Below are 21046 nucleotides of genomic sequence, written 5' to 3'. Positions count from 1 at the left end.
TAGAAAAAGATAAAAAAAAAAAATGCAGTTACTAGAAAAACAGATAAAAATAAATATAGATAAATACATGGAAAATAAAGATATAAAATTTCTTAATAAAAATATGCAAAAACTACTAAGGCTAAAACAAACAACTACAAAATATTATAATTTTAAAAATAGATCATTTAGATTATCTTAAAGTTTTAATATTATATATACTTAAAAACATAGAAATCATAGATATCAAGAAGATAATATTAGCAAAAGTAATAAACTATGAAATTGAAACTATAAATTATCTAGAACAGTTATACGAAGAAATTTACCCAGAAGGATATTATTCAGATTAAAAAATGTTAGAATATATTAGAAAAACAAGAGAAAATCAAGAAAACCTAAATAATGAAATTAATTATAGAAACCGAATTAAGAAAATAATGGAAGACCTAAAAGAAAAATTAATATGGATAGAAAAAACCTTAGAAAATTTAGATAAAAGTACATGTGATAGTTTACATAATTTAAAAAACTCACTACGAGAAGAACAACACAAGATAATAAATAACATTGAGAATCTAGAATTAGATATACATTATAGCACAGATAGGATAAATTATTATACAGAAATTTGTAACTCTGCAATTACTACAGGATAAAATAATTAATGAATATATCTTATGAAAAAAGTAAATTATTAAAAGATATTGAAACAAAATTTAAAAAATATCCACGCACTAATAAAAATAGATTCACTAGAAACCTACTAAATCTATTATACCTATTATTAAATCCGCGCCCCCTACAAATGGGGGCCTCTTTATCTGTTTACTTTATAAAAAGTTTGGATGAATTCGGGCTACACCACTGATATCGAGATGCCCAATGTGACGATTTCTCTGTTTTCGGAAGAAAAGAAGCTATTTAATTGTGGTTTCTGGGTTTATGCACTTTGACTAAGCAATCGTTACACGTTGTTATGGTTCCCAAGGTTGATGATGGTATTGATTTCCAAGTAAAAATTCATATTCCAACTGATAGCAATCAAACAGAAGTATTAGTAAAATCTACTGAATTATATTAGTGCCACAAAATTAGGAATATCAAGTGATTCTTGACAACATTTCAGCACATTGTAGCTTCCAGATATTTTATACATGATATTATACACCAGTATGAATTATCATTATCATACGCTTAAAGCCTTCATGAATGTTTTTCTTACATAAACGAGGAAAATTGAACACATTTGAAACATTCAATATAGAGCAACAAGCATGAAAATTCACAAAGGAGAATGAAACATGTCATAGCTTCAACATCCAAGGCATCCAATCTTCTTAATTAGGAGCTTATCCCATAGCACTAAACCTGGCAGTCATCTCCTCTGCTTTAAGAAGTTGTTCTCCTTTTCTAGCTTCAACCATAGCTCTCTTTTCCTCTACCTAAAGAGAAATAAGCTCAGCAGACCATAGTGTTGCCTTTTCCAGTGGAAAATAGAATAACAATGTCCATGTGTGCTTTGTCCGGATGATTTAGTCGTTTACAAGCAGCATAAAATAATTGTGACCGCGGAAATAGACTCTTGTAAAAATACAAGATAAGGTTGCGTGCAATAAACTTTTGTGGTTCAATCCTTCTCCGGACCCGCTCACAACGGGAACTTTAATACACCATGCCCTGCCATTTCAATAGGTGCATGTGCGGAAAATTAAATTACATGTGAGAGTAGATCTTACCTGCCTTTTTGTGTCTATTCAGGTTAATTAAGTTAATGGTATAAACTATTATTTTTCGGTGAAGGTGAACTTTCATGTACTTAGCTAGAATTTTACGAAATACGGTAAAAGATTTACACTTTACTTAACATATTATAGATTTCACAATTTTTTTTGAATTGTAGTTTCTGATGTGCTTGTTTAATCAAAGTACTTTTTTTTTTTTTTAATTTAGAGTTTAACAGCAATTATATTCCTTTTGATTTGACTAAATAATATTTATTATATTCAGAGTTACTGTCGTATCTTACCGATTATATGACACAAGTCAACAATTTGACAGATATACTCTAATAAATGGGCTCATTTAGGTGTTTTAACTTTAGTTGGGATTATTGTCACACTATTAACATGAAAATATATGATAGATTTGTTATTTTCAGGTACATAAAAATCTGTATTTTGGCAAAATAACTTCAACACTAGTTCAAGAATAAATCAAGAACACTTATGAAGTTTTCAACACCTTCAACACAAGATCAAAAACGACCTTTCAAAGAAGTGTGTTTTCAGTATTTTAAAGAAAATTTGACGAAGCAGAAAAAGTCAAGTCTTCTGAATTCACAGAGTGTCCTTAAGGAAATAATTCCCCTTAAGTACCCGAGGTTACGGAATTTTTCTCCTAAGATAAAATGGCTTAACAATCTGACTGTAGTGGTACCTCAAACGATCGGATTCTCTTCAAACTCACTCAACAGTTACATGATCACACAGAGTATTTTAGAAGACAAGAAATGTTTTCAAGTGCAGAAAAATTTACGAAACTTATGAAAAAATGCAGGTTTATATAGCCATTAAGTGCCCTTCCAAAAGGTGGCAATGGTTCACCGGAAAGGTGTATCCTTTCTAAACAGTCATGTCTGTCCATTCGAAAAAGTGTCTTTCCGAACAGCCACAACCATCCAAACAGTCATACATTTTTTCAAAATAGTTTGTCTTTTATTCGAAGAGTTGTATCCCTTCCAAGCAACTTTTCATTTTCCATTCACACCAATTGAACCCAACAATCCCCCATATGAATGAGGAATGACTACTCTTTGTAAAACTTTACAGATAAGTATGTGATCATCAAGCAAAGACTGGTTGCATCTGGATAAGTGGGTTTCCCTTTGAACTTTTCGTAGTGAACATGCACTGGATGCACTCGGTCAAGCAGTAGATTTGATATCTTTGAATCGTCGAGCTTTAATGTATACCTAGACAACACATGTCACATAACCAGCCATTTACCATTTATGGTTCTCACGGTTTTATTCATTTCATCCGTAAACACGTCCTAGTCTCATGAGAGCTTAGAGAATACGCCTTTACTAACATTCTCCTTGAAGCGGCTTCCACTTCTCCCTCACATTTCAATCCTATAGATTAAACTATTTGGTCAAATCTTCCAAATTTGGATAATCATTTAAAGACTTCACTCTATAAGTCTTATCCATGTTTACTAAACACTGTCTACATTATGAGAATGGGTTGGATATATTAACAATGTTGAACCTGTCAGACACAACTTTGTTTGATCTTCTTGAACCTAGCTCTTAGGATCTCCAATCTCCTAGGCAGAGTTACCACCATGATGACTTGTCCTAGGCTATAAACCCATTTCCTTGGATGTCCTTTCAACTCCTTCTCTAGAAAGGCTTTTTGTAAGTGGATCTGACATATTATCCTTTGACTTTACATAGCCAACAGTGATAATTTCACTAGAGAGAAGTTCTCTAACGATATTATGTCTCCGTCTTATATGAAGAGATTTACCGTTGTACATCATGCTCGCTACCTTACCTATTGCTGCTTGGCTATCGCAGTGTATACATATTGGTGCCACTGGTTTGGGCCAATAAGGAATATTTTTCAAGAAATTCTGGAGCCATTCTGCTTCTTCACCGGCTTTATCCAATGCGATAAACTCAGATTCTATTGTAGAGCGAGCAATACATGTCTGTTTGGATGATTTCCAAGAGACCACTCCTCCACCGATAGTAAATACATATCCACTCGTGAATTATACTTCATTCGATCCGGTGATCCAATTTGCATCACTATATCCTTCAAGTACCGAGGGATATTTATTATAGTGCAAAACATAGTTTTGAGTGTATTTAAGATACCCAAAAATCTTTTCATTGCTATCCAATGAATTTTATTGGGATTACTCATGTACTGACTCAACTTACTAATAGCACATGTTATGTCTAATCGTGTACAATTCATTATATATATTAAACATCCCAATACTCTTGCATACTCCAACTGTGAGTCACTTTCACCTTCATTCTTTGGAAGTGCAAAGCTCACATCCAATGGAGTCTTGGCGATACCAAATTCCATATACTTGAATTTTTCAAGTACCTTTTCAATGTAATGAGACTGTGACAATGCCAACCCTTGTAGAGTTCTATGGATTCTTATTCCTAAGATCACATCCGCAACTCCAAGGTCTTTCATATCAAATTTGCTCTCGAGCATTTGTTTCATAGCATTTATATCAGAAATATCTCTACTGATGATCAACATATCATCCACATACAAACAAATAATAACTTGGTGATTTGGAGTGTCTTTAATGTAAACACATTTATCACATTCATTTATCTTGAATCTGTTTGCCAACATGGTTTGGTCAAACTTTGCATGCCACTGTTTAGGTGCTTGTTTTAATCCATAAAGTGACTTAGTAAGTTTGCACACCTTATTTTCTTTTCCTAGAACCACAAAACCCTCAGACTGTTCCATGTAATTTTTTTCCTCCAATTCTCCATTTAGGAATGTTGTTTTCACATTCATTTGATGGATTTCAAAATCATATATCGCAGCCAAGGCAATTAACATACGAATTGACATTATCCTCGTTATAGGCGAGTATGTGTCAAAGTAATCAAGGCCTTCCTTTTGTTTAAAGTCTTTTACTACAAGTCTTGCCTTGTATTTGTCAATAGTACCATCCGCTTTCATTTTTCTTTTGAAGATCCATTTAGAACCTAAAGGTTTATTTCCTGGAGGAAGATCAATCAGTTCCCACGTATGATTGCTTAAGATTGAATCAATCTCACTATTGACTACCTTTTTCCAAAAGGATGAGTCTAACGACGACATCGCTTCTTTAAATGTTTGAGGCTCATTTTCTAAGAGAAATGTTACAAAATCCGATCCAAACGAAATTGATATTCTTTAACGTTTACTACATCTTGGATTCTCAACATTATGTACATCCTCACTTGGTTCATGTCGAGGTCGTTTAGACCCCCTACTGAACTGTTCATGTCTAGTTTTATACGAATAAATATGTTCAAAGAATTCAGCATTATCTGATTCAATTACCTTATTTTCATTAATATCTAAATGTTTGGATTTATGAACCAAAAACAGAAATGTTTTACTACTTTTAGCATATCCTATAAACACGCAGTCCAACGTCTTAGGTCTTATTCCTACTCTTTTAGGCATAGGAGCTTGGACCTTCGCTAGACACCCCCACACTTTAAAATATTTCAAGTTGGGTTTCCTTTCTTTTTATTTTTCATATGGAATTGATTGTGTCATACTATAGGGCACTCTATTAAGTATGCGATTAGCTGTAAGGATAGCTTCCCCCCATAAGTTTTGCGGTAAACCTGAACTTATTAGTAAGGCATTCATTATTTCCTTCAAGGTTTGATTTTTACTTTTCGCAATTCCATTAGATTGAGGTGAATACGGGGCTGTAGCTTAATTGATAATTCCATTCTCTACACATATTTGCACAAAGGGAGATTCATATTCTCCGCCCCTATCACTTCTTACCATTTTGATATTTTTCTCTAACTGATTTTCAACTTCTGTTTTATATTGCTTAAACGCATCTATTGCTTCATCCTTACTATTTAGCAAATAGACATAGCAGTATCTAGTGCAATCGTCAATAAAAGTTATAAAATACTTTTCCCCACCATAAGATGGTGTTGACTTCATATCACAAATGTCAGTGTGGATTAAGTCTAAGGGATTGAAATTCCTTTCAAAGGACTTATATGGGTGCTTAGCATACTTTTATTCCACACACGTTTGACATTTTGATTTATTGTACTCAAAGTTTAGCAAAACTTCTAAGTTAATCATTTTTCGCAATATTTTGTAATTAACATGGCCTAATCGTTCATGCCATAAATCATAAGACTCAAGCTAGTAAGAAGAAACTAAACTCTTATTGATTTTAACATTCATTACATTCATTTTGAATAGGCCCTCAGTGAGGTAGCCTTTCCCTACATACACTTCTCCTTTACTAAGTATAATTTTTTCAAAAATAAATACACATTTGAATGCGTTCTTGTCAAGAAGTGATACAGAAATTAAGTTTTTTCATAACTCCGGTACATACAGGATATTGTTCAAAGTCAACACTTTGTCTGATGTTATTTTCAGGCAGACTTTTCCTATTCCTTCAACTTTAAAAGTTGCGGAGTTGGTCATATACATCTTTTCCTCGCCTTGAGCCAGAGCAAAAGTAAAAAATAACTCCTTATTAGCAAAAACCTGGAGGGTGGCACCAGAATCCATCCACCATTCTCGAGTATTTCTCATCAAGTTGCATTCGAACAACATGGTACACAGATCGTCCATTTCTTTCTTGGACTTAGCCATATTTGCCTGATCCTTCTTCTTCCCTTTCTTTGGGGCACGAAAATCCGTATACTTTTGGCCAATCTTGCCACAATTAAAGCTTTTTTCCTTGAATTTCTTCTTGGGTTGATTGCTTTCATGTCCATCTTTCTTTCGCTTTTTAGAGTTGTTTTGGTCGTCTTCTCTAATATTTGCTCCACTTATTGCAGAATTTCCCTTCAACCTTCTTTTTGAGGCTTTATTATCTTCTTCAATGCGCAGTCTTATTATAATATCTTCGACTGACATCTTATTTCGCTTGTTTTTCAAGTAGTTCTTGAAGTCCTTCCATATAGGTGATAACTTCTCAATAATTGCCGCGACTTGAAATGCCTCGTTCAAGATCAAACCTATAATTAAGTTCATGTGAACATTAAGAATATTTTTAATATATTCAACTAAGGTATTAATCAAAATCATACCTTCTACGAGGAGATCATGGATGATTACTTGCAGCTCCTGGACTTGCGATACAATAGACTTGCTATCAATCATTTTAAACTCTAGAAATCTTGCAATGAAGAACTTTTTGGTTCGCGCATCCTCAGTCTTATACTTTCTTTCTAGCGCCCCCACAACTCCTTTGTCGTTTTTATCCCACTATACACATTATATAGTTCATCTTGGAGGCTATTCAGAATATAATTTCTGCATAGGAAATCTGAGTGTTTTCAAGCCTCCACAATGACAAATCGCTCTTGGTCAGAGGTTCCCTCGGGCACCTCTAGAGCTTCTTCCGAATTTTGCTGCCACCTTTTGAAGTCAATACCCGCGAATTTTTTGGGTTTCTCCGCTGGTGTCATTATCGATGGAGCATTCGTACGACTCATAGTGGCAACATTAGTTATTTCCACAGTCGTTCCAGTATCATGCACTTGACTGTCAGTAGTCATTTTTCTGTCACAACAAGACAAAACCTTTAGTATATCAAAATACTATTAATAAAGTTGCAGCAACTTTAAACACCCCTTGTTTCTAGTTTAACGATGAAGTTTTTATGACTTCCAATCGTAAACCGAGTGATCTTTAACTTGTGATGAAGATTTTATTTCTTCAAATCACTAGTTAAGTTCAAACGAAGTAGAAAGCTTAAATCTTTAATAGCCAGAAATCAAGCAATACAGATTCCGAGTTTTTTTCCTTAAGATTGTTATTTTCGGATACACAAAAATCTGTATTTTGGTAAAACAACTTCAACACAAGTTCAAGAATAAATCAAGAACACTTATGAAGTTTCCAACACCTTCAATACAAGATAAAAAAATGACCTTTCAAAGAAGTGTGTTTTTGGTATTTTAAAGAAAATTAGATGGAGCAGAAAAAGCCAATTCCTCTGAATTCACGGATAAAATAGCTTAACAATCCGACTGTAGTAGTACCTCAAACGATCAGATTCTCTTTGAACTCACTCAATAGTTAGATGATCACACAGAGTATTTTAGAAGGCAAGAAATGATTTCAAGTGCAGAGAAATTCGTTCTAAATCTGTGAAAAAATGCAAGTTTATATAGCCATTAAGTGCCCTTTCCGAAAGGTGGCAATGGTTCACCAGAAAGGTGTATCCTTTCTGAACAGTCATGTTTGTCCATTTGAAAGAGTGTCTTTTCCGAACAGCCACAACCATCCAAACAGTCATGCCTTTTTTCGAAATAGTGTGTCTTTTACTTGAAGAGTTGTGTCCCTTCCAAGCAACTTTTCATTTTCCATTCACACTAATTGAACCCAACAACATTTTCAACCAGGATAATTTAGTTTTAACTATTTCTGCATTTTCCAGTACCTTCAAACTATAGTAAAGATCATATTTTCTAAGGACAGAATAATGCTCAAACACTTTAGTTTAATATATCAGTTTTAATTTAATATATTTGTAAGCCAAAATTTCCCAAGAGCTCTTTATGGGTTAAAAAGATTGATGTAACACTTGGATTTCGAATTCTAAATTTTTTATCGCACAGAGGTGTTGCTACTTTGTACTCCTCTTAATAGTTTGAGCTACTTTTTGTTATTTTTTGCTTGATGGAATATAAAATTCCTACATTTCACGATTCTTTATCGCTACTGGTGCAATCTAAAATAATTTAGTGCATACTTTATAGTGTTAATTAGATGATGAACCATCAAGTTTTGTATGATTTACTCAGAGGATTAACTTCAATTTGTGTGTACTAACTCTAAATTATATCGTGATTATTACGAATTAATTTCTCAAGATTACTCTAAGTTAAACTTTTGTTATCTATCCATCTCAGAGAATGTTCCATATTGGCTGTGAGAAATGCAACAGCAAGGAAACTAAAGGGTACATAAAATGTACTTTACATCTAAATTGAGTTATGCAACAAGATGTGAATCTACTCATTTTCTACTTGCATAGTCACACTAATAAGAAGGGTATGTATAGGTTTTACTAACTTTATGTGATATATTTTGGGGTTGCTTTGGCTGAATGTGAGAGTTATCAGTGTTATTGCTAAACAACTCAGGAACTATTGCTTTCAAACTTGAGCTACCAAAGTTTTTTTTTTCGGTAAACATATAGAGATGATTTAGCTTAAATATTTACCACCACATGGTCGGCGTTGTTTAACTTGGATTAGTTACTACATGTTTAAGATGAAAAGTGAGAGATAACCCAACGCACAAATAAAGTGTGCAGCTTAGTTAACAAAGGCACCTAGAGGATGGTAAAATAAGTACATAGTTCAAAAACAAATCAAAAGACAACAAATATTGAAAAGTTTCACTTGGGTAGAGTATTTATTGTTTAGTGTGAGTACATGAGCTATGAATCATTTAGGCCGTTGCTCACAGTGTCACAGAAATGTCTTCTAATTAAGTATATGTTAGAGTACACGCCCTACTGATCAGTGACTTTAGCGTAATAGTTTCCTGTCGATGAAATGGGTTGCCTGACGTGTTTAAAGGAAGCAGTAAAACAGAAAGTAAAGAACACAACTATTTTTACGTGGAAAATACCCGACTCAAAAAGGTGTAAAAAAACACGACCTGCACCTCTACAAGATTTAACTCCAACTTCACTAAATAACTCTGAGCCTCAACAACAACTGATTACAAAACTCTTTTAACCAACAAATAGGAATTATGAACTCTAATTCCTTTAACTCAACGACTAGGAATTATAAACTATAATTTCTAACTACATACACACCTCCCAAGGTATGCATTCCCAAAGTCTCTGAGTTTTTCCCAACTCGAAGACTAGCTCCTAGTTCAGTTTATAACACACTGAAACTAATATTACATCAATATTTCAAGCACAATGAACAACTCTAAAAATCAACACTAAAACTCTTAGCTAGATTCTATACTTAGGACCAGGTTCTTCAATGTGTTTCTTCAGTGATTGAGTGGCACTTCGTGAAGTCAATCTGTCGATTATTCTTTTCTGCTTTTTAAGTGCGTATTTTATTCTGACTAATGCATCTTCTATTTAAGCACAACTCTTCAAAGAGTCATTCTTTATTTCAAACTCCCCCTGCAATCATACTCTCATTGCATAGAGTTCTACTTCAAGTGAAACTCCTTCTTCAATTCCAACTCTTGTCTCCTTAGTATTGTAGTCAAACTCCAACTTTCCAAAGAGTCCTTCAAATTGTACGTTTTGCATAAACTTCTTCAATTTTCAGAATCTTTCTCCTTCTACACATAGGACTCTTAAGGATGTGCTCAGAAGTGAAACTCTTTCTTCACATAGGACTCCTTTTTCAACTCAACTTGCTTTTAATTATCATCAAGTGTTTGAATCAAATTCAACTTGTTCTATTCCCCACGTGATAAGTAAGATGAAGTTTTCAATTGCACTGAATTAACTCATTCTAATTTTTAATTATTTATACCGTAGACTACACTCTTGAACTTGTCGGATCAGTGAAACATATGTATCAACTTGTTTCATTCATATTATCATTCATCAAAACTTCAAGGTTTCAAAAATTTTCCTTTTTTATGATGGCAAACCTCTTGTCTTTGTGCATTTAAATATCTTCACCTGTAGGCACTAAAGTATAAAACACTAGAATGATACAAGTTAGTCAATGGGTTATAAACATTGCACAACCCTCTTATCTTTCCCCTTTTATTATCATCGAAAATCATTTCAATGTAATAATATACTAGCCAAAGTGATTTGTTATGCTATTCATGGCCACTGGGACTATCACTAAAACAATCAGACAAAGACTTTAGCCAACATAGTAATGTATTAAATGGAGCAAAAATATGAGTCAATTTAGCAAAGATAACCATTCCATTTAAATGCTAGAGCATGTTCCACATTTAACCTAAGCTAGTACTAAACAAAGTAAAACAATTGAGCATTAATAAAAAAATATGGTATAAAGTGGGACATGGCTAAGGATACGAATAGTGAGGAGCTGATGAGGAAGGTGGAACATGGTGTTATCAATTGTGTCAATTGATGAATGACTTTAATATTTTCATCCCTTTCTCAATCAAGGTCAAGCTTCAAATTCATGATCCTATTCCGAAGGACCACTTATTTTGCTTCATGACTATCAGATGCAGCTTCTAGTTTAGAATTTATCTCAGCTAAATTATTTTTCTTATTATTTTTTTTTTTTGCAATAAGTTTTAGCCCTCCTTATTGAACTAGGTAGAGCAACATGATTCATCTGTTAAAAAATATTCATTATTGTTTGAAAAGTCAAACCTAAACTTGAACTGAGAAATCCTAAAGATCTGAGCCAATTAGGAACTAAAAGAGAGAGCATGTCCCTTTTCATTTTTCAGAAACATATATTGCATGTGATTGATCATCAAACTTGGAAAATCCATGGTACAAAATTGATATTTTGGTTGAGAGAGAAGAATGAATTTCTGGTGTAGGATTAACTTATTTGTGCACAATCATTTGGAGAGAGTCAAAGAAAATTTGGTCAACAAAGTCGTTAGTATCATAGGACAAGGGGAGGATAAAGTGTGAGGAATGTAACAAGTGTGCTCAACTGTTTCAACTTAGACAACCTATGCTTATGTCAGTGTAGAGCATACCTGATAAGAACTTTGTCGTCACAATTGCTTGCTTGTACCTATTTTCTGCACAAGCTAATACAAAATTAGGTTAGAAGAGTCAAAAATATGAAATTGGGACACACAACTAAATATACAAGACTGAATCGAATAAAATTTTAACTAATAAGATTTAAAAGAAAAATGGTTATTCTAGTCAATCATTGAGGGGAGTTCATGCAATTTAAATCATCCACAGATCTAACCTAGTCCTTTCAAAATGCTCTCTACTTAGTGCTTTTGGTACTTTTCCAGTTATTTAAGTAATCCACATAGTCAACATTTTTATAGCCCTCAAGAGTGAAACTACTTTCATTTGAATACCATAGTCTCAAGCCATTGATTCCCATAAGATATCTCAAGATTCTTGTGACAACACCAATTCTTATGAATTACCAACAAAATTATCATCAACTTATGTTGGTGTTATTGATGCATCAATTTCTTGATTTGTTGTTCCCCCTGTCAATATGCCCTCAGTCTGTACAACAGTTGAACCAGGTGGTACTACATGCTCCTGTGCATGCTCATCAGTTTCACTGTCATCATTTTTTTTCTTTTTTTCCCATCTCCAAAAGATCCATTCTCCCTTTAAATGTGGTGAGTGAAATAAACTTTATTTGCTTCCAGTCTTATACCTTGATCAAGCTTTATCCATGTACAAATTTTGTTTTCCTCCTTTCACTCTCACCTGCAAAACAAATTAGGGGTTAACTTTAGGCACCCAGACAAGCCTGGGTCCTTTCTTATGAGAAAAAGGATGTATAAGGTTCTTTCTAGCCTATCGAGGAAACAGGTTATGTGACTTGTTTCTCTAATCAGATTTGACCTTCTTATTAGTTTGTGCTAACATAGAATCAGATTTTTTTGCTAGGCTTATGCTTCTTGATTTACTTTTTGCTGTAACTGGACATTCAATAGTTGGATGCCCCTGGTTACCACAAATATAACATAGATCTTTAATAGCATTAGAACTTTTATAAAATCCCAACCCAGCCTTTTTATTGTGAGTTCTTTGACCTAACTTATGAACAATTCTTGAAGAATGTGTCCAACTATTAACTCTTTCAAGATCAAGTTTTTATTTCGAAACTCTTCGACTCAATTGACTAACCTTTTCTTTTCACAAAAGTATTCATGTTTGATCTTAATCAATTCTGACTCAGTTTTTTCTTGTTCTTCACTTTTAACCTTTTTTTCTTTTTCAGAAAGAGTCAGTTTTAAGATTTCAGATTTGAGGGTCAGGTTTGATGAATCAAGTCTGCTAACCTGTTTCTTAAGAGTGCAGGTTTTCTTTTCAACAGTGTTCTTACAAGTTTCTAGATCAATAAAATCAAACTTGAGACTTTCAAGATTGTTAAATAATTCTTCCCTATCAGAAGTTAATTCTTGGAAATCATTAATTAGAGCACTCATTAGGGAAATAAGTTTGTTTTAGAAAACAAATGCAATCTTTTCTTTAAGTTCAAGTATACTTACCTCAGAAGCATCATCTTCTTCCTCCAAGTCTGAATCTTCAAGAGCTATCAGTGTTGTTTCATCAACTTCATCATCATCTGAGTCAGATCCCCAAGCTGCTACCATTGCATATTCTTTCGTATTTTTGGTTTTTTCTTTCAATTCCTTTTCAACCCTTTTCTTTCTCCATTCTATTTTCCATACAGGACAATACCTGATCTAATGATCAGTCTTACCACACTTGAAGTATCCATTTGGATTGTTATTAGACTATTTCTTGCTACCTGTTCTCTTTTTCTTTGTGAAGATTTTGTTGAAGTTCTTAGCTATAAAGGCAACTTGTTTTTCATTAAGTTCAATTTCTTCATTACTGTTAGATGCCTTCAGAGCTAAGGTATCTTTAGGGACTGCTAGCTCTTTAGTTCTATCAATTTCTATTTCATAAGTTCTCAGATTCCCTACTAGTTCATCTAGTGTCATACCTATGAGATTCTTATTTGCCTCCCTAATAGCAGTCACTTTAACATTTCATTTTGATTTTGGTAGCACCCTCAACACCTTTTCAACTTGTTCTTCAACAGTGATGACTTTTCTCAAAGAAGTCAACTCATTTGTCAAGGCAGTAAGCCTTGTCATCATTTCATGCAAGGTTTTATTCTCCTTCATATTAAAAGCTTCATATTCAGTAAAGAGAAGAACAATCCTGAATTTTCTTTCCTGAGAGGTACCCTCAAATACATTGACTAGTGAATCCCATATTTGCTTAGCAGTGGTACAGTTTGACACTCTGTTGTATTCAGCCGGTCCTAGTCCACAGACTAAGATGTTCTTAGCCTTAGCATTTTTTTAATGCCACTAAGTCATCAGTGGTAAATCACTTCTTACTTTCTTGACCTGTTCACCATCTTCTAACTTCATTGGAATAGTAGGACCATCAGTGATCCTGTCCCATAACTCGTAGTCTTCCCCTTGCATGAATGTTTCCATCCTAGTTTTCGACCAAATAAAGTGAGAACCATCAAAGAGTGAAGGTCTAATAGTGGATTGACCTTCACTGTGACCAGTAGGTGGTTCGGAATTCATCATATTAATCTTTGTCTTAGGTGCTATCCCTTTTTAAGATAACCTCACTCTGATACCACTTGTTAGAGTACATGCCCTACTGATTAGTGACTTTAATATAAGAGTTTTCTATCGATGAAATGGGTTACCTGATGTGTTCCAAAGAAGCAGTAAAATAGAAAGTAAAGAACACAATGATTTTTACGTGAAAAACACCCGGCTCAAAAAGGTGTAAAAAATCATGACCTGCACCTCTACAGGATTTAACCCCAACTTCACTAAATAACTCTGAGCCTCAACAATGACAGATTACAAAAATCTTGTAACCAACAAATAGGAATTATAAACTTTAATTCCTTTAAATTAATGACTAGGAATTATAAACTCTAATTCCTAACTATATTCACACCTCCCAAGGTATGCATTCCCAAAGTCTCTGAGTTTTTCCCAACTCGAAGACTAGCTCCTAGTTTAGTTTATAACACACTGAAACTAATATTACATCAATATTTCAAACATAATGAACAACTCTAAAAATCAATGCTAAAACTCTTAGCTATATTCTATACTTAAGACCAGGTTCTTCAATGTGTTTCTTCAGTGATTGAGTGGCACTTCGTGAAGTCAATCTGTCGATTGTTCTTTTCTGCTTTTTAAGTGCATAGTTTATTCTGACTAATGTATCTTCTATTTAAGCACAACTCTTCAAAGAGTCATTTTTTATTTAAACAACCCCTTCAATCATAACACTCATTGCATAGAGTTCTACTTCAAGTGAGACTCTTTCTTCAATTCCAACTCTTGTCTCCTTAGTGTTGTAGTCAAACTCCAACTCTCCAAAGAGTCCTTCAAATTGTACGTTTTGGATAGGCTTCTTTAATTTTCAGAATCTTTCTCCTTCTACAGATAAGACTCTTAAGGATATGCTCAGAAGTAAAATTCCTTCTTCACATAGGAATCTTTTTTCAACTCAACTTGCTTTCCCTTATCATCAAGTGTTTGAATCAAATTCAACTTGTTCTATTCCTCATGTAATCAGTAAGTTGAAGTTTCCAGTTGCACTGAATTAACTCATTCTGATTTTTAATTATTTATACCATAGACTGCACTCTTGAACTTGTCAGATCAGTGGAACACGTATATCAACTTGTTTCATTCATATTGTCATTCATCAAAACTTTAACGTTCTAATAGTATGAAAAGCTTGAATCAACTTATCTAGATTGTAATTTAGATGTCGAAGAGGATAAGTACAAAAGCACCCATGCCTCCCTGATTTAAAGACAAGAAACCTATATATAGATTATTTTCAAATATTCTTGTTGTGTGATATAATAAAGAGGAAAGAAAAATATATTCTTTTAGAAACATTTATGCATAATCTAGATAAATATACTATAGGAGGTGGGGAAGTAGGTTGGAGGGGTAGTAGGAATAGAGACTATGAGGTTGTGTGTGTGTGTTTGGAGGGAAGGGAGAGATGGGGAAGGACACATTCAATGTGAACTATACTTGTAGAACATAACTTGTTTTCCCTATTTCCACTACAAAAATCATTTTATTATTTTTTTGAGGAACTTATTTCCTAGAAAACATGTTATCCAAATATTTGACCAACTAGAAATTTTTTCCAGAAAAAGATGTCCTCCCTATATAATTTGATTTTTCTTTAATGGTCTAGTTTTAGTATAAAGCAAGGATGTTTCAATCAAAAGCAAGTTTGGCCCGACTATATGAATATCTTCGTTGTCCATGTCGGTAATATAAAACCCACGTTCTCAATTTATGATGAATCTTCATAATACATAATAGTACTGGATGATGGAGTTTCATAATAGTACTGGATGATGGAGTTATTCTCCAATCAGATTTTTGAAATTCCCTCTCTATGTTGATAAAGAGATTTGAGCATGGAATGTTTTTAGCAAAGAATAAGTTGTATCCACTCCTATTAGATTTTGGGCCATTAGGATATCTATTCTTCCACATCCTGTTCTTCCATCCTAAATGACGATGAGGTGGTGAATCGTAAAGTACAATTTTGTTGCAAGTTTGTACAACTAATTTTGAAGAAGATGATGGTGCTTGTCGGTGTAGATGGTAATGTACTCCACAGATAACTTTAGGAACCATTTTGATGAGACACAGAATAACCATATTATAATTTGTCATCAATTGTCCCTTCTTCTTGGAAACTGATTGATCCTAAACATACGAGAAAATACAAAACAGCCAATGTGAGCAACAACTAAATAATGCAAAAAGAGCAGTTAGATGCATGAAGCATTTCATAGTCACGCAACTTTGGAATAGGCCGCACCTCAAGGAAGTGTCACGCACACTGCTTATCCTTAAGCAATTATCATTGTAGGTCTACAAGTCACATAAGGACACATTTAAGCTTAAAAAAGGTTTTCTATTACATCGGAAGATCAAGGGGTAAATGAGAATTAAATCCAACTATCATGTGAGAGACGCTCACAAATGTTACTAGAATGTAAGTCTTGATCCTTACAAGGGCATTACAAGATACTACGTCACTACTAAAAAACACTTGTGGTCGGTTTTTTTTTTTTAAAAAAAAAATAATTAAAAATCGACCAAATGTGACCGCTTTTATATTTTAAAATTATCAAGTGTTTTTTAAAATAAAAAGCGACCACAAATGGTCGGTTATCGATTAAAAAATTTTTAAAAAAATATTTTTGAAAATGTGATAACAAGTGATTGCTTATCATTAAAAAATAAATTCAAAATATTATGCAAAACCTAACCAATTGTGGCCGCTTTTTGATTTAAAAAAATGTATTTACAAAAATCGACCACTTGTGATCGCTTTTTGACTTTGAAAAAGTGACCATAAGTGGTCACTTTACATTAGAAAAATATATTTAAAATATTATGCAAACGTCAACCACTTGTGGTCGTTTTTTGATTTGAAAAATAAAAAATAAAATATCTACAAAAATCGACTAAAAGTGGTTGGTTTTGGATAAAAAGAATTAAAAAAGAAAATATTTTTGAAAAAAATGACCAGTTACATTAAAAAAATAAATTAAAAATATTACACAAAAAATGACCACTTGTTGTCTCTTTTTGATTAAAAAAATAAAAAAGAAAATATTTGCAAAAACCGACCATAAGTGATCTTTTTTTTTATAAAATGAATTAAAAAAGAAAATAATTTTGTGGTCGCTTTTTATTAAAAAAAATAAATTAAAAAAATTATGCAAAAAACAACCACTTGTGGTCGTTTTTTGATTTTAAAAAAAAAAAGAAAGAAAGAAAATATTTTTGAAGAAGTGACCACATGTGATCGCTTTTCATTAAAAAAATAAATTTAAAATATTATGCAAAAAACGATCACTTGCGGTTGATTTTTAAAAAAGAAAATATTTTTGAAAATGCGACCACATGGTTGATTTTTTATTAAAAAAATTAAAAAATCAATTTTTTTTGGAAAGAGGGGTTGCCTTTTATTAAAAAAAAAATTGAAAATATTATTCAAGAAACCGACCACTTGTGGTTGTTTTTTTATAAAAATAATAAAATAAAATATTTCAATATATATATATATATATATATATATATATATATATATATATATATATCCTGTAGTGATCAATGTACGGAGTAGTCAAAAACTAACTGAATCTATCTAAACATATTGAATAGTATGCTAATATCATACGATTGAGGTATTAATAATATACTATTGAAGTTATAATAATATAATATTGTTATTTATCATACTATATGTATACGATGTGTATGGGGTAATTATATACTCATGTATATGTGATGTATATAGTACGTATTTAGAATCTGATAGTCTATAGTAAGTGTGCGTGTGTGTGTGTTTGTATATCTCATGTATTGCAAAAATTCAAAAGCTAACTAGATGTATCCAAGTATATATTGAATACTTCTATTTGAAACGATCAAAGTAATAATAAACTGTATGCTGAAGTTAGATTAATATAAGTTAATCAAATTAACCGATAACTCATCAAAGTAGTATTAAATACGTTGCATTACGAGGTAATATACTCGTGCATGTGATGTATATAGTACGTATTTAGAACCTGATAGTCGATAAAGTGTGTGTGGATGTATATATATGTGTGTGTGTGTGTGTGGTATATCTCATGTAGTGATGTACATAGTATGTAGTCAAAAGGTAACTAATTGTATCCAATTATATATTAAATAGATTGATATAATACGATCGATCCATCAAGGTAATAATATTCTGTTGAAGTTATAATAATATAAGATAAACTAATTGATAATTTAGCTGAGTATATATGAAATGTGTTGCATTACAGAGTAATATATTCGTGTATTTGATGTATATAATACATATTAGAATCTGATATTCGAGATTGTGCGTATGTGTGTATGTGTATGTGTGTGTGTGTGTGTGTGTATATATATATATATATTATGTAATGATGTATGTAGTATGTAGTCAAAATCTTACATTTATATATATGTATGAATATCTCATGGAGTGATATATGTTGTATGTAGTCAAAAGCTAATTAAATATATATATATATATATATATATATATATATATATATCATAAAATTGATTGATCAAGGTAATAATATACTGTTAAACGTATAATAACGTAGGATAAACTAATCAATAGTTCATCTGACTATATGTGAAATATGTTATATTATGGAATAATATACTCATGTATGTGATGTATATAATATGTATTTCAAAGTTGATGGTAAATCGAATACATGTATATATATGTATGTATCACGTAATGATGTACATAGTAATCAAAAGCTAGCTAATTGAATCTATATATCCAAGTATTTTGATTAATATGTTGATTCATTCTAATGAGGAAATATACTACTCGTGTTAATGTAGACAAGGATATACTGTTGAAGTTATAATAATGTAAGCTAATTAACCCAAAATTCATCTGATTAATACGCTATATTATGTGGTATATAATATCGTATTTACGAATGCATTGATATTATTATATGATTGAGAAAATATACAACTCATGTTAATGTGATGATAAAATAACTAATTATCTGATTTATATATACATTGCATTAAATTATTTGAATGTTATTATAAATATTATACAATTTATTAAATTTTTATTTTTTAATAAAAACCGACGACAAGTGGTCGCTTTTTGAATAATTATTTTTGTAAAAGATAAACCGACTACTAGTAATCGATGTTTCCAAAAATTTTGTAATACCCAACTCAGCCCAACCATAACCCGACCCAGCCCATCTTGATTACCCCTTTTACCTTCCTAATTACCCTAGCATCCCAAACAACTGTCACACTCACTATCAAATAACTCTTAGCGACAGAAAAAGGGAATCAACACTCTCACCGACAGATTAACGTATTGGCCGTCGAGCATCCGCTGCTTCACTTGTTAAAGCAAAAACTTTTTTTAGTTAATTATTACACTACTATTGTTGTTATTGCTCTTCGTCAATTTTTTGACTTTGTTGGCGAAAGTAGAGAAACTACAGTTGACAAGGAAGAGGAAGTCGGGGAATTTGAGTGGCGATAGAGCAGTTAAGTGTAGTGACTTTAAATGTGACCTAGTGACTTGAAAATGGTGAAGTCTAGTCACTTGAAATATTGAAGTAGTGACTTGAAATGTGAATTGGTGACTTGAAAAATGGCTAAGGATAATGGCTTTTAATTGAATTAGTGACTTGAAAATGGTTAAGTGTAGTCACTTGGAATGTCTAATAGTGACTTGAATATAGTTATGGGTAGTGACTTGAGAATGTGAACTTGTGTTTTGAAAATAGTTGAGTGTAGTAAGTTGAAATATGAATTAGGGACTTGAGAATGGCTGTGTGTGGTGACTTGAAATGTGTAATAATGACTTGAAGATGGTTAAGTATAGTGACTTGAAATGTGAATTAGTTACTTGAAAATGGTTATATGTCGTGACTTGAGAATGTGAACTTAAGTTTTGAAAATGGCTAAGCGTAGTAATTTGAAAATGTGAGCTTGTGTTTTTGAAACGATTAAGTGTAGTGGCTTTAAATGTGAACTAGTGACTTAAAAATGGTTTAGTATAGTCACTTCAAATATTGAAATAGTGACTTGAAAATGGTTGAGTGTAGTAACTTGAAATGTTAACTAGTGACCTGAAAATGTGAACTTAAATTTTGAAAATGGTTAAGGTATGTAGTGACTTGAAATGTGAATTAGGAACTTGAAAATGATTAAGTGTAGTTATTTGAAATGTGAATTAGTTAATTGAAAATGATTAAGTGTAGTAACCTAAAAATGTAAACTTTTGTTTTGAAAATGGTTAAATGTAGTCACTTGAAATATGAATTAAAGACTTGAAAATGGTTAAGGGTAGTTACTTGGAATGAGTACTAATGACTTGAAAATGGATGTGTGTTCTTTTTACAACCGATCTTCCTTTTCTATAAGATTCTAAAAGGTTCATTTTCTTATATTCATTTTGTAAGCACTAACTACTTTTTAACTTTAAATAATTTAGATGACAGGTAAGGATGACAAAGGTAAGCATAAAGCTGAATCTAGCAAGACCAAAAATAAAAAACTACCTCTACCTTATAAATGACCAATAGGGATTCATTTATTTGAGGGTTGGTTAGATGACATGCCAGCACGACCCTCTTATTCTAGGTCATTACATCATTCAGTTAGTGCTTCTACGCGCATGGGTCCACTCCATGGCTCTACCGAGACTCAGTTCACCACTATCGCCATGCCACCACCGTCATAGTACTACCAGATCGATCGATGACACTTACGGTCATCTACCATTGTCTGCGAAAGGCCTAAGCCCAATTGACGATTATACTAAAAAGGATTTTGAGGATGAGGATGAGGAGTTGTAGCTTAGTACTCTTTTATATGTTTTGATGATTTGTAGTTTATGTTTTGCTCATTTATAAAATTTGATGTGTCTTAATAATTTGATTTTAATGTTTGGATTTTGATGATGGTTGATTGGGTGTTAAATTTATTTTGATGTTAAATTTTATTTTGATACTATATTTTATTTTGGTGGGTTGTACTGTATAGCA

General features: G+C 32.4%; 1 protein-coding gene across 5 annotated transcripts in view; it reads right to left on the bottom strand.

Annotated features, from left to right (window-relative positions):
* Window positions 1-1145: 1145 nt before the first annotated feature.
* LOC124897653 (E3 ubiquitin-protein ligase UPL5-like) overlaps window positions 1146-21046 on the bottom strand; it is a 33895-nt gene continuing 13994 nt past the window's right edge. For 2 of the 5 annotated variants that reach the window (XR_007054452.1, XM_047410797.1), the window contains exon 3: window positions 15727-16172. Coding sequence is in view for 3 of the 5 variants with exons in the window: in XM_047410797.1 (XP_047266753.1) it covers window positions 16126-16172 (47 nt within the window). In the remaining 2 variants the exon portion in view is untranslated. Of the gene's footprint in view, window positions 1425-11165; window positions 11475-15726; window positions 16173-16287; window positions 16341-21046 lie in introns of those variants that run through there. The other 3 variants (XM_047410796.1, XR_007054451.1, XM_047410795.1) reach the window with 3 other exon arrangements.

The sequence above is a fragment of the Capsicum annuum genome, chromosome 4 (genome assembly GCF_002878395.1).
Source record: "Capsicum annuum cultivar UCD-10X-F1 chromosome 4, UCD10Xv1.1, whole genome shotgun sequence".
NCBI classification, from domain to species: domain Eukaryota; kingdom Viridiplantae; phylum Streptophyta; class Magnoliopsida; order Solanales; family Solanaceae; genus Capsicum; species Capsicum annuum.
Note: the sequence above shows the minus strand (reverse complement) of the source record. Positions and strands in the feature narration are given on the sequence as shown.